The 15,250-nt window shown below is 39.0% G+C and overlaps 1 protein-coding gene and 1 long non-coding RNA gene across 7 annotated transcripts in view; one reads left to right on the top strand and one right to left on the bottom strand.

Moving 5' to 3' along the window:
• The window catches only part of NR5A2 (nuclear receptor subfamily 5 group A member 2), an 87,005-nt gene that overhangs the window by 40,039 nt on the left and 31,716 nt on the right, over positions 1–15,250 (top strand). For all 3 annotated transcript variants that reach the window (XM_048945143.1, XM_048945142.1, XM_048945144.1), the window contains one exon: positions 10,089–10,208. In XM_048945143.1, the coding sequence (XP_048801100.1) occupies positions 10,089–10,208 (120 nt within the window). The remainder of the gene's footprint in view (positions 1–10,088; positions 10,209–15,250) is intronic.
• Positions 1–15,250, bottom strand: part of LOC125693350 (uncharacterized) — a 59,206-nt gene that overhangs the window by 24,244 nt on the left and 19,712 nt on the right. For all 4 annotated transcript variants that reach the window (XR_007377061.1, XR_007377064.1, XR_007377063.1 and 1 more), the window contains exon 5: positions 8,405–8,566. This is a non-coding gene — a long non-coding RNA (uncharacterized LOC125693350). The remainder of the gene's footprint in view (positions 1–8,404; positions 8,567–15,250) is intronic.

Raw genomic sequence — 15,250 nt, 5'->3', positions numbered from 1 at the left:
AAAATGGGAGGTATCCATATAATGCAATTTAAATTAGAGCCAATTTAAGCAACTCTTGTATAAATGTATGCAAAAAACAGTGTTCGGGGGCATACAGCACTTGAAGGAATAGGATGCAGTGAGCTGGGAGATTGCTCTGCCAGCCCATTCCCATATTCAAGGGCTCTTTCGAAATTAGCGCGTCTCTTGCGTCACAAGCTAAAAGTATTTTTCCATATTATCCATACTTGAGTTTTAATAGAATATTTATTTTGTAGAAAACAGTTATTACCATGAGTTGAATATTTTACACTATTAACAGTATACCTGTGTGTTGTATTGATCTCTGTTGAGATTTGGTGTTATTACTCTAGGAAAAATGTTGTGATAATTTATCCAACAAATCATCGAACAGGAAAGGAACATTACATATTAAAACCCCTTTCAGATAATGCTGAAACACTTGTGACTTGGAGAAGCCCTTGGAGACTTTAATCGAAAGTTGCTGTATAATGGAGTGAAACTGCTGATTCAATATATTGAGAATAAATTCACTACCAGTACTTTAAAAACTACAAGACTCAGTCTTCTCTTCTGATTCCCCAGAGGACATCCCTATGGTTCTTAAAATGCAGATCAGACCCACAGTGATAATGATGAATTGTGTGGATCTGACATAAGTCTAAGGACTTACATTCATGCAAGGTGAGAGGTAAGAATCAGGCCCAGCAGATTTTGGAATTTAGTTTGTTGATATCAGAAAACACAGCAGTATTTCTGGAGTAATTCAAGTGAACTAAGCAGTTTTACTCTCAAAATTGCTACACAAACTACACAGCATTACCTGATTTTTTTAAATTCTAGACCTGACCATGCATAAATGTATACTGTAATAACATCAGTAGAGATAAACACAGGAGAAGTATTTTGAAGATCAGTTCTATGGGTCCAGTCCTGAAGAAGACATCTCCTTCTTCACACTGTGAAACTGGTGCTGAGAAGAATAATTTTCCTCTTTCCTTTGTATTCGCTTTGAGAGGGAAAAAACATTGCATTGTAAGCAGAACTTTCAGTTGGGGCTACAAAGAAGTTGTTTCCTTATTTTCAGATTAAAAAAAAAAGAACCTAAGAAAAACACATTTATAATTCATCAGAAATATTGCTGACTGCAAAATACTAGTAATCTTTGTGCGGTTTGCAAAGAGATCCATGTATTTTTCAGGAACAGGAGGAAAATAGGTTTTTATGTTGCATTTGCTGCACTCTATACATACACATAAAGTTTATAATGACAGACCTTTCATTTGATGTTTGAAGAACTTAAATATGTTGTATTTGGAGAGTGGGATGCTCTCCAAATAGAGAATCCAAAGACTAATAAAAGAAGAGAGGTCTTGTTCCTTAATAGGATAAGCATTCGCTGCATCCCTATACACTTCAGCAACCGGAGGCCCCTAGAACCATACACATTGTATTACATTCTTGCAAGAACACAGGATGGTCATGAACTGATGCTGAAGGCCGTTTTTTATGAAAGTATTTGACTAAACAGAAGGTGAACACTGAAACTGGGAAATGCCTGGCCATGGCTGGTGTGATCCCCCCTTTCACAGTCATAGAAGAATCATAGAATCATAAAATATCCTGAGTTGTAAGGGACCCATAGGAATCGTCAGATTATCTTAGAGAGCTGTCCCAGGGCATGAGGGGAGAGAAGATGTTACAAAGCCATTGCTCTCCCCATGGGCCTTTGCTAAGCAGGAAACACTATGTGCCATTCAAAGTATGGACACTGTATTCACTTCAAATTTTGTGAATACAAAAGCATGGGGCCTTTCTAAGACAAAACAATGCTTTCTGCTATAAATGCCTTATCTATGCCTTTAATAAAGTGAAAGTCAGTTTGATATTCCAAATATTAGTAGTTCTACAAGCAGGGAATTAATGAAGCATTTTATCCCTCTGTCTCTCTCTCTCGGTTCTCTGATGTTGAATATAGGGTAAGCTTATTAGTCTTTCCTTCAGGGTGGTACTTAGCACTTACTTTCCTCTATCTGGATACCGATTCCTGGAAAGCAGGTAGGAACGTAATGGCCTGGATACATGAACTCTCTGTTGAAGCCAGCTGACACTGGCTGATGGATTCAGAAGTTACTGAGGGCAAAAGTATGCACATATGTGCATACACACGCACAGGCACATACTGAGTATAATTGCATCTTTGTAAGATGCTCTTTACATGCCATAAAGGAGCAGGAAAAGGCACACACTCGAATATTTCTATATTTCCTTTCATTTCTAAATCATGAAAAAATGTAGATTGCTACCAAACATGTCTTATGCTCCCTTCAGGCTAGAGCTAGACACCAACAGGACAGTCATCTAATAGGGGCTCTAAAGATGCTCACTGGCTTTACAGAGAATGGGCAATTTTGCATAACACAAGCTTAAAGTAAAGAGATGGAACAATTGTAGTTAATATTAAATCATTTTTTCTTGAACTTTGTACTTGAACTTTCTTGAACTTGCACAGGTTTCCCACTGTTAGTAGCAACCCATGTGCAGAGCTCAAATGCTTTCCTACCTATGTAATGATTTGGAAACCACGTATGTGTTCAGTAGTAAAAATTAGCCTCTGGAATGCTCTTGTCTTATAAAACTTTGATTTGGGGCAATTTGCTTCATTATAGCATCTGAAAATGAAGTAACAACTCAAGCTATATGTCTGCAATGACTTGTAAGGGATCTCCAAAGTACATTTGAAAGGAAGTTCAGCCACCCCTTGAACCTTTGTGCTTCAGGCTGAACAATTCAGACAGATGTTTAATCACTTCATGTTCACAAGGAAATGGCTATTCAATGGCCGTAGAATTTGAAAGTGGCATTGGCATTCCCTTTTAGAAACATAAGTAAAAACAATTCAGCTGAATCCAACACATTATTATCACATAAATTTTAAACATATTTTTTGATTTAAACATTAGATACCCTTTTAAATTTTCAGTAGCAGAAAAGCATAGAGCCATAGTGCCGGCTGATGCAAGTGAAAAGATGAAAAAGGATTCTCAGAGAGGGGGGTGCAGAGAGGGGTAAAAAGTGAGCACATTGTTTAACTGTATCTGCAGCAATAATTATAGTGAAAATATTTAGTTTAAAGCAACACACACCAAAAAAAAGTGCATGACCCTGAAACTTTTAACAGGTATTTCATCAAGCGCCAGGCTGAAAATACCTTTTCAGAAGAAATATCGCAATAAGTCCGTGGGTTATTTGTTACTGTACTCTAAATACTGTGAAACCCTTTCCTAAAAGAAAGATACGGTGTGGTTTTGATAAGATTAAGGAGCATTTCAGCAAAACATACACATTATTCTTCATTTTACCATTTGACAATTTGAATGTTGTTCTTCAAAGACAACAAAAGTTTATAATGATTAACGTCCTATGCTGTGGGAAGCATACACTCTACAACAATACTACTCTTGTGTTGCACTAGCCTTCCTTATCTGTAACATCAGCACAAATAATTTTTCAGATGAGTAACTAGCATTTCTGAGATAAGTCCTTCCTTAAGCTGCAATGGATAATGTGGGATTGGGTATTGCAGTGTCAACAGAGGCCCCAGTAAGCCAGACAGCCTTCCAGTCGTTATCCCCTCCCAACCCCCCGCTCCCCCCAAAAAAGAGCTCAGGGCCTGGCTGAGTGGGACTCCAGAGTAGGCAGACAATTGCAACCGCCTCATCACCAGCTCAGTCCAACTTTCTGTCCCACCAAGAGATCATGTGTCACCACAGAACTCAGGATTAGACCTTCACACTTCAATCTGAGAATCTATTTCCTCCACCCCCAGAAATATCCTGCATGACTTGTTACATAGCGTAAGATGAATTATGCAAACCAATAGTGGTGTCTAAATATGTTCTAGTCCATACTTGTTTTCTAATCCGTGCCAGCAGAGAACTCAGAACTCATAGAACTCAAGTGATTTCAAGTCCCCTTATAACTCCAGTTTGCAGGAAAGAACTTGGCGATTCCTCTGGGAATCTGTATTTAGACCTCTATCAGGATATTTAACAGTGTACAGCTCACTGAACAGATGAGCAAAGCATGTGAATCTTCCATAGTGGACACAAAGGAGTGTCACAGTGCCACTAGGCCCCATGGTCCTACTAAATCCCAGGGAAAAGGTCAGAGGACATGGAAAGAACAGAGAATTACATCTCTTTGTCTCACTTTTTACACAAAGTTGATTTTTTTTTCCATGTTCTGCAAGAGAAATACTACTGCATAGTGAAATTATGAAGGAAGATAATGCAGGCAATATCTCGTGCTTGGGGAATAGATCCACCTTTACCTGGTCTGGTCCTGAGACATGCTCTCCCCCCACCAAACCATACAGCAGTTCTGCACTGGGGCTTTACTGAGAAGAGCTGGGGTGCACAATGGCTGAAGGCAACCAGGGGAGAGCACAGTCTGCAGTCTTTTCAAGTGCTGTGACAAAGAGGCTGTGCAAGCAGTAATTCCCTCATCTGGGGGAATCCCAAAAATCCAGCACATCAATCTAGTTGCTGAGGGCTGCATCCTGAAATTTTTCTTTGAAGGGGAATTAATGTGTTGCTGTTTTGACCGCTGTTTCAACTCCAGTTTGTAGAGGTAACACTACGTCTCATCACCAGCAATGATGTGATCCTGGGACCTTCAGCCTCATATTGGTTTAACAGGCCCTGACAAACTTGCACGCAGTGTTCTTTCTGTTCATGTGTGAACATTCTTGAGACTCACCTTGAGCAAATGTTGCAAGATTCCAACACCACCACCAATTTCCAATATTCAGCTCCATGTGCATTTCTCTGCTTGTAAGCCACCAATGTGGATGAGCTGAGGAAATACTCTTCACTTTGTGGTGTGATAGCTGTGCATGGCCATCCAGAATGTGGCTTGTCCTTAACATCACCATAACCACTGCTGAAACAAATGCACCACCCACTGCCTCACTTTGCTACATTTGCTGTTTAGTCTCAGTCAATGTTCAGCAAGTGTTGATGATGTCGGTGCAATTTTTCACATGGAGGAATTCAATGACACACCTCTGCTCTATATGCACTTCCATGTTAGACACCATTTTGTCAGATCACTCTTCTGCTGCCATCTGTCACACAGCAACAAAACATAATGGAATATCGATGGGAAGGTTCAATCTCTTCTTCCATACCACCAACATCCACTTCAGACATTGCGGGCCAACTTAATAAAATAGAAGGCATTACTTTCGGAGCAACCCTTGTAGATGCAGGGAGGCTTGTGTGTTGTGTTTTTTGGTGGTGGTGGGTGGCTGTGACAATGACCATTTATCTTCCAATTGTAATGTGAGAAAAATGCTCCAAGTAATCCAAACAGCACAAGGATAACTCCAAATTCTGACATGTTTCTTTTTCCTTGCTGTAATCATAGTTGAATAGGATTTTCTTATAAGAAAAAAGGATTGAAATAGGATGCCGTCATGTACTAAAGCTATTAGAAAGCTACTCCTTGCTCTACCTTAATATTCTTACTTCTTGAGCGTGGATAGTAGACATATCCATTTTCATCTCTGCTCGTGACAACTGCCATCCTCTGTTTGTCTGACACAAAGTACTTGCTCCTTCTTTGCCCCAGCAGTTTCACTTACTCTCACACAATCCCTTTAATTCTGTATGATATCCAACATCATCATCTTCACCTTCATGGTTTTACCTGATGTCCAACTTCCCTCATATCCTCTCACTGCACAACACCCTTTCCTTTACAACCTCCTCCTAAGTACTCTCCTTGCTTCCTCTGTTATCCAGTCACTGTTTTACAAGTAAGACATCTTACTCCTTTCACAGTCTTAACATTATTATTCTTTCATCCCACACTATCTTTGAGTCACACACTTCCTCCTTAACTTCCTTCACATCTTTCCTTAAAAACCATTTTTTCAGCAACAACTTCCAGTTACACTGTCCCTGACGATGAGAGTCATCATCTGAACGCCGCTGGCCAGACAGGACCTAAATTTAACCATCTGAGCACAGTATTCACTCTTGTTTTTGCTTGAGGCTACATAGTTGTCAAATGGACATATCATTTGACAGCTTGCTTAGGTGAGACATGGGTTACATTATGCTTATGTCAATAGTTTGTTATGGCAGGGAGCAGCTGCAGATCTGGGGAGAGTTCTTGTAGTAGCCAGTTGTTGGCCATATGATGCTCAATTTTTATTTATAAGCATTCTCAGTAGTTGTTTCAAAGGGCACTTTGTTATTGCTGTTAATTGATAACAGTCTCAAAAATCTCCACAAACCAAAAAAGCTTGAAATTTAGTCACCAGTACAAGCTTCTGGGCTTGCTTCTAACTGAATACATACTATGAACAAAACCAACATTGATTACTGAAGGCTAATGACTGGAGCTAAGACATCGTGGTCACAGAATCTTACTCTTTCTTCTCCTCACTATGGAGGAGGACTAGCATGCTTCGGCTTCGGAGTCACAGAAACTGAAGTCCACAAGGTGCTTTTTCTGCAAAGTACTTCCTTTTCAGGATTCACTCTGCACTTTATCCATCAAAGCTTAAGCCTCATTGGCTTCAAGATCATTTTAAGATATGCATTTGTTGTGGCCAAGCGCTAATTTTTTGTTTTGTCAGACAATGTATGCTTATGCACAAGTGTGCCACAGAAACACAAAGGCATCTGCGCTCTGGATAATGTTACACACTTCCTAAAGATTGCCAGCTAATCCTAGCATAAGGTGTGCTATGTTACCACATTTACTCAGTGGTTTGTGTCGTTTTCTATTTTATATCCAGTATCTGTTAGCAGAGGTATGTGGTTTTCCTCATCTATACTCCTTTCAGAAGTAGGCTGTAATTGCTCCTCCTTTTTATTAATTTGTGACCTTCTCAAAGCCATCTCTGTTTCTTCCTAGAACAAACTGGGAAGCATTTTGCTGCCCTGCCAGCTTTCTTAAAATGGCAAAAGCAGCTGGATCTAATCGTTTCCTGAAGCCAACACTGTGTTTTGGATGTGTATTTTGCTTTTTATGATATCCATTTTATAGGCTTTCACTGGTTAAATTGCAGTGAATACAGAGAGACAGATTTTCTGAACTACTAGCAGATGTTCGCTGTTGCTAGTTTTATGAGTCTTGTAGAACAGCAGGAACAGGCTATGTGCAAAACATTTTTTTGTGATTTTGCCATCTCACACTGTTCTCACAGCACTGGCTCAGTAATGACATGATAAAGCTTGGGAGGTAGGCTTTGATTGCAGACTAGCTGCTGTTGGGGCCTTCAGAAAGCCAGACCTGTAAAGTGCAGTTTGTTTTCAAAAGTTGCTGCCTGTGGCTGAGACAGATGGGTTAGCTAGAAATATGTCATTTATAATACAATCAAATGCTTGACCTCTTATTCAGGTATTCGTTGTTATGACGTGGATGTTCAGTGTTTAAACTGTCTCACAGCTTGTTTTGTTCAGATGTAAGCTGTGGTAGCTTTATCTGAAATGCTAATTTAGGATCAAATGTTGGCATTATGTATTTGAATTTTGTAACACTTTGTTATACACAGGAGAGAATGATCATGAACACACAAAAACCAAGAAAACCAAGAGTACGAAAATCCGTACATTTTAAACAATTCCTTCTAAAAATGCTTCACTTCAAATCTGGCACACATTTTGGTGGTGAGTGTTTCACTGGGAGAATTCAGAAGACCACACCTGAGCTAAAAAGTCACTTGCTTGTAATGGCTTTCTAGTCAAAGACATGTTGCAGGCAGGGGAATAGATACCTTTTAATACAGAATCAGCCTTGCTCTGCAGTCTGAACAGAAATGAATTATCACAGGCACAGACAGCATACAGATAGAGCAAGGCTGAGTTTGTGATAGCACAAGCTTTACTCTGACTTAGTAATATATCCATCTACAGAGTCCACACCTTCTGTCCTCCATCTCTGCTGCCCATGCCTATGTGGCTTATAGGTGTTATCTGGGATTACATGTACTGTGACTGTAGGCAGAACAGCAATTATGTTCAAAGATTATGCTCAAAACCTCAAAGTAAAACTTTTGAAATACCAAAATTGAGAGTGTTTTATCCCATACTAATTCAGCCTTTCTTGTACCTATGCATTACTATCTCTACTACAACAAAAATGCTGATTGGAAAAAACAGGAATAGGACAGACAATCTTAACACAAGCATTAAATAATTCTGTAGTGATTAATTTTTGCAACCTTATGTGTTATTTTGGCAACATTTAAAAATAATTTCCTTTGTTCTCTTTTCTTTTGGAATACCAAAAGAAAAACAAAACAAAACAAAAAGAGAAAAACAAACAGAAAATACTACCAACATAGAAAACACAGTGGAGAGAATGAAGCATTTCCCAGCAGGGATACCTGCTGCAGTCGTGGAGGAGGTCCTAGCGAAGGCTGTGGCGGAGAAAAGGCTGTGTTGCACACAGGTGCTTCTACATAGGCTTCATGCTGATCTGTTCCCTTTTTCTCCTGATTTCATTTCCTTGCACAGTCCAACGAGGGGGAATAATTTGATAGAGAAATCTAAGGGAGAAAAAACGGGACCAGAACAGTTGGGAGACAATTGTGACAGGGGAGAAGGTTAGTTGACAAACGAGAGAAGGGAACGTCTAAGATACTGAAGTTTGAGCCATATGGCAAGTGATTGGAAATGAGGACAAAATACTAGTTAACTTTCATAGGTGACACTTGGAAAATCCATTAGTTATAAACATTATCCCTTTCTGTACCACATAACTAGAAAACAAGTATTAAACGATAAAATGCAAAAATTCATTGTACAAATGATTACCAAATTTGAAAATGCCTACTGCAGTATTTAATTCAGCTTGTGCAAGTCTGCTCTTCATACACAATTTCCTGGGCATTGTCATAGCTCCAAATCAATCAAAATAAGAGCCCCTGGAAGACTATGTTAATAGAACTGTCCCCGAGAAACTTAATGCAAGTGTCCACTGCAAATACTCTCTGCTAATTTCTTTTTTATTTCTCCTATTTTATATCATTTTAAATCTGTTCAGCAGTTACTACCAATGCAGGCTCTTAAAGTCCTTTGAACAACATAGATGCTATTGCCACATCCACCCTAGCCACTCAATTGTAGCGAAATTAACGTATGCATCCTTTAACCCTTCTAAAACTGTCTGAAGTCAAAGGCTTTATTTTTTTTTAGGGAGGAAGTCAGTAAGCACTGCAAGAACAAATCCAGATGATACTGTTGTTTACTCTGACTTACAGTTTTTCCCCATGTTCCTGCAAATTTTGATCAATTTTCAGTTTTTTAGGTGAATGAAACTGGATCTAGTTATCTAGTTGCAATTACAGTCAGTTTAGTGAGAGCCTTTATTGTCCAATATCCTGCGCATCCTAAATAGCATTATACCAAAAACTTAATACAGGCTGCTTGTACAGAATGCCCAGAATGCTCCTGCTGTCCGCAAGTGCAGGCAGTGGTATGTCTGTCACTGCCTTGTGTACATCTCTTTTGTGCCCTCCTGAAGACACCCAGCTCATGTTTATGTTTTATTTTTTCATACTTATGCAGCCATTCTTACCAAGAATGTTTACCTGTTTTTGGTTTTTTTTTTCACTTTTTCCATTTGAAAGGGACTTGGCTCTGACTCGGGCTTGATGCAGCATTAGTGGTCTTGAACCAGCAGAGTTTCTCTGTTTACAAAAGCTGAGATTCAATGATGAACCCAATGATGGGAAGGTTCACATTAGCATTGGATATGCTATTTTTCTTTTTTACCAAAAACAATATAATGCTGCTACAAGCATTTCAGAACTATCTTACTCTACTATTATTACTTTGCACAACATAATCAACTTAAATATTCTATGCCTTTCACAGATAATGATTTCAGCAGTGTTGTGTTTATTCAGCTGAGAATAGCAGCTTTGTGAACAAATAATTTTTGATAGCATTTCTGTTCTCGTGACTATCCTGATATTTGAAGGAGGAGGCATGGTAGCCAGCTTTCAGACTCTGTAGTGTGATGCAGGACTCATTTCCAGTGTAACGCCACCAATGTCTGCTTTACAGGTTGATGACCAAATGAAGTTGCTTCAGAACTGCTGGAGTGAACTCTTAATTCTAGATCACATTTACCGGCAAGTGGTACACGGGAAAGAAGGCTCCATCCTTCTGGTTACCGGGCAACAAGTGAGTATGTGGGCTCAGAGAAGTATTGATGGCTTTTTAATAATCATTTTCAAAATAGCAGGAGTTTAACTAGGTCAGAAGCACTTCTGTATTCTCAGACATTCTCCACAAATAATGTAGCTAAAATGACTTGTGCACTCAGTTCTTGGTCTGTTGATTATAGTTAAACTTATAAAAGCAGATATAATCATAAGCACTTTGCTTTTCAAATATACTTGTATACCTCAATGATTGAAAAACAGCAGATGAGAAGTGTTTCTCAAGGATTTATATTCTTGGAGCTAAAATGGTTTGTTTCTGACAGCAACAACAAGACATCCCAAACTCTGTGCTTCAGGTCTAAGCAATTTATTTTCCCTTCAGAATAATGGTTTACTCAAAAGAATCACTAACTGGATCAGAAACCTAGATAACTTGCAGCTACTGCCTCAAAAATGCCTTGCTTTTAGAGAAGTATGCGCTTGTGTGAGAGACTGGGGAGCTGAGACACCTAAAACCAGGAAAATAATTCAGACCATAGGATATGCACACAGATATTGTCTCAGGAGCTGTCTTGGGGAACATGCACTCCAGTTTCTGCACAGCTTTCCAACAGCTAATTTTGTTTAGATGTCAAATGCTTGGGTTACCCAAAACGCAAGAGCCAGAATGTGGGCAAATACCAGGAAAACTGTGAGAAAAATTGAATGAAGTAGGAAGTTTTTACTCATCCATACTCTCCAAAGCAGAAAGAAGACAATAAAGAACCTTATTCCTAAGATTCTTCTTTCTGAAAAAAAAATCTCAGTATCAAAGAGAAATGCATCTGTGTGTGATATTCCTGATTCAAAGTGAAAACAAATGATAGTCCACTGCTACTTAAGGAACTGCAAAATGAACTGCCTAGATGCATACACACATGGGAAAGAGTTCCCTTTTCTAACTATGCAGATTCTCCATTTCTGCCTGTGTGCTCAGGAATCTGCTTATAGCTTTAGTCACAATTCTAACACTGTAGCCATTTCTTAATGCTAAGTGTTTATAATGATTTTTATAAACACTTCTTAGCATTAAGAAATGGCTAAGGAAATGACTGCATTCATGACTAAAAGATGTACAGTAGAAGGGGAAAATGATCCACTTGTACAGGAAAAGTAGCGGGAAATTCTATAGAATTGGCTCCTGCACCTTTGTGGAAAGTCCCTAAAACCTCGATGAAATAAAGTGGTAGTCTTTATTTATATGAGAAAAAAGTAGTTGCATCATTCCCGATACACATCAGTGCTACTGAATAAAATTACTGATTCTATTTATTTGCATTTCACAATCTGCAAAGCAGAAAGAATTACGCTGGCAACTATTTCATTTACCACACAGGGTTCTTGTGTGATTCCTCTGTTGTTAATCCATAAGCACATAGACTAATTTCTGTTACTGAATAAACTGCTAAATTAATGCCTCCTTTGTTATGTGATGAGCTAGCTTTTAAAGGTGCCGAGTGCATAAATTCCACAGAAACTGTTGAAGACATTTACATTCCTTTACGTTCTTGCCACTGCCACCATTTTTCCACAGTAACAGTTCTTATCTGGATTAGCCACTTTTATCTTTATTTGCAGAAAAAAAACAGCTGTACATGTTCTCATGGCAAAGCATAGCATTTTACTGCTGTTGGACAGCAGCATGCTAATTAAATGCACTGCTTAGAAATCATCACCTGGTTTTGGAAGCTGTATATTTCCAACTAAATTAAAACCTGGGTAAATTGAACAGATTACATCGATTTTTGCCCCAAGTTTGTCAAGTAAGTTTAATGCATCCTCCTTTTAACATAGTTTGGCTATTCTATGCCAACATTTGTCACTTGAAACTGATGCAAGCACCCCTGAGTTTTCCATCCTCTGTGCATTCCTCTTCTCAATTAGGCTGCTTGGGGAGCAGGGAGCCGTATTATCAGAATACTAAACCAGACCCTTTCCTTCCAGCAAGTTTTTTCAGCATACGACTCCCTTCCTCCCTAAACTCTGCTGCGAAGCAGAGAGTTTTAGGAGACCCAGTTAGCAAAGACTGATGCAAAGGTGGCACCAAGTACCTCAGTCCAGTCTGTGTTCACTAATACTAAATCACCAGCCAACTCCAGCAACAGTTCTACATTTTCCTTGTTTTTCCTCTACTCGTGATTTGACATCCTGCACAAGTCTCAGCTTTAGCTGATTTAAACAGACTAGTTTAAAATCTTCCTTACATACTTAGACAGTGCTTCCATATTTTTTGTTCTGAGCCATTTCCAGCTTTCACCTGCTGCGTACTACTGCCTTTTGGCAGTGTAGCTCAGTACTGAATTTCCTGTTAAGCCAATCTGATTCACTACGGCTACTTCTGAACATCAGAATGGACCATCCTGGCAGCATCAAGTTGGTCTGTTGTCCTTCTGAGGCACAAGTCTAGTTCAAATGTGCTTATGACAGGGGAATTATGACCAATGCTCTCCACTACTTAACTGTAAAATAATTCTGGAAAACCACAGTTCTAGACCATGGCATTACCAGTATTTGCTGCTCCACTAAATGCTACATACTTGCTGGCTGCTGCCCCAATACTTTCAGTTCCTCCAGTAGGAGGAAGGAAATAACTATTACAGAAATTAATTGATTCAAGTGTGGAAAGCACTCTGACACCTCTGATGAAAAGTGCTGTATATGTTTTTACTTACAGCTACCAGCAGAGCACTATGAGCAAAATTACAGTCAATCACCTTGTTTTCAAATATATTAACTTTAAACTGAGGTCCGGAGCTAGATAGCCTATTTTATTACCTGAGAGATCATGATTATCACCACAAGTTACCAAATTGGAGACCCTAGAAGCCTCATTCCTTGCTTACCTTAATATATTCCTCCATAAAAGTTACTCATAAACACAGTCCTTTTTACAGTCACAGTCAAGAGAGAAGCTGTCAGGGGGGAGCTTACCACCACTTAATTAGAGCATACCTGCTCTCTCCACTCAGAGTGCACAGCCTCTGCTCCTCAGATATAAAAGTCAAACTTAATCTAGCTCTCCAGGGCCGTACCATTTTTTGTTCAATCCCAGGTATCTAAAATGGGCCAGTAGTTAGAAGCACACTCGATAATTTTCAAACACATCAGCTCACACCTGTTACCCTAGGGCATTCTTATCACATTACCATACACGTGCGTTTCCCTCAAGCCACTGGCTTATGAGTTTTTCCCAGTGTCAATCCACTAGTCCTACTTTGATTGCAAAAAAAAAAGCACAGTCAGCAACAAAGAAGTGAACAATGTCCCTTGCACAAAAAGGCTGTGGTTTACTTTATTTTGTTATTTATTTGGTTCGAGTTTCATAAATGAACCTCTTTTGTGTGCATGTGTGTCAGGAAAGCACTTTTTTCATATCATTACAATTCCTCAGCAGTTCCTCAGAAACAAGTTCCTCCCTGTGCTGCACACTTCATTTTCTGCACTAACTACTGCCCCTTAGCAGCAGTAATTACCATTTCAAAAGGAAATAAAGTAGCACAAATGCATTTCATAATAGAAAACAGCCAAGGAGTGATTTGCAATGTGGTAGTTAATTGTAAATCATTGCCAATATGCTCTCCATCCGTAAAGTTTAGTTGGCTTGCCATGTGCCTTGTAATTTTAACAGACAATTTGTAATTACAGAAATTTAATGCACCCAACTTGAGCACTTTATTTTTGTATCTTCTGCTCCAACAATACATAGTCAATTTCCAAGATCCAGCACACACAGGATAGACACTGAAGTTCTGTACAGAATGTCACTGCTCTAGCGTTTTCAGGCAGCATTCAACACACAACACATCAATTGTAGGATCAGCTCATTTGGTTCATACCTCCACTCCTCAGTGTTGCCAAACCTTCTGTTTGCTGAGTTTGGTCAAAGGGTTTCACATTCAAAAGTGTGCCTAAGAATATGCCTAAATCTGATACTTTTTGAGACTGTTCAAACTACTGATTAATTTACGTACATCAAACATATATATCCTCTCACCCGGACTTATATTATAAGACAACACCTGAGGAGAGCATGAGGAATAACCAAGATCTCAACAGCATTTTGTTTTGAAGCAAATCATAATCTAAATTCAAGTTAGGTCAGAATTTTGTGGCTTGAACTTCCACTGAAAAGGGGTGCTCTGTAGCTCTTTCAGCTGTACCTTACTGAAAGGTCTTGAGGTATCACATAGGGGCTTTGCCTGGGGAATTTTCTGTGGCAATGCCATTTTTGTTAGACTTACCACTTGCAGAGAAGGCTTCTAACTCCCCTGATGTACATGAATTCATTGGCTTCCTCTGCTTGTCTAGGTGACCAACTTGCCTTACTGCTGAAAAGGTTCTCAGGAAATAGCTTCATTTTCAGATTGTAGGCTGCAGATGATTGTTCCACAAATAAGGATGACCCTTGCAGAAGCTATTGTACAGGTTTAGAAGAGTGTTTGAGAAAGAACATGCCTGTGAAAAATCTGGTCTCTATTCACATTTGTTTTGCTATTGAACCTGTTGTAGCACTGAGGTATTAAGGATAAAATTCCAAATCCAGTTCAAAGACAGAAGCAATACATCTATCTGTCTCAACTATCCATAGCCTACCGAAGCAGCGATACTTTTGGGATCCAATGTAAATGCAACCAGTCTTCTGGACCAATGGGAAAGTGTTCAGCTTAGTAGAGAAGAGGTTCATATAAATGTGTAAGACAGAAAAATGAAATCAAAAGAGTTAAAAGTCCCTGAAGAAATAGACTGAATTAGTACAGTCCTAGTGATGCTGCCCAAACATTTACAAAAAATTTCCATTGATGGACTGTCTTCCAATATTGTACATTCAGCAGTGGTTGCATATCACCTCTTCTATACATAAGAAACACAAAGACCATTGCAACACTGAAGCAAAGAAATGGATTCTACTGTACTCTAGTTCAGTTATATTTTAACATCTTCATATTAATAACAGTTTGAAGAATGGACTACCACAATTACTAAAGTAGGAAAATGTAATGTAACTGGCTAAAATAGCTCTCT

The sequence above is a fragment of the Lagopus muta genome, chromosome 5 (genome assembly GCF_023343835.1).
Source record: "Lagopus muta isolate bLagMut1 chromosome 5, bLagMut1 primary, whole genome shotgun sequence".
Classification (NCBI taxonomy): Eukaryota; Metazoa; Chordata; class Aves; order Galliformes; family Phasianidae; genus Lagopus; species Lagopus muta.
Note: the sequence above shows the minus strand (reverse complement) of the source record. Positions and strands in the feature narration are given on the sequence as shown.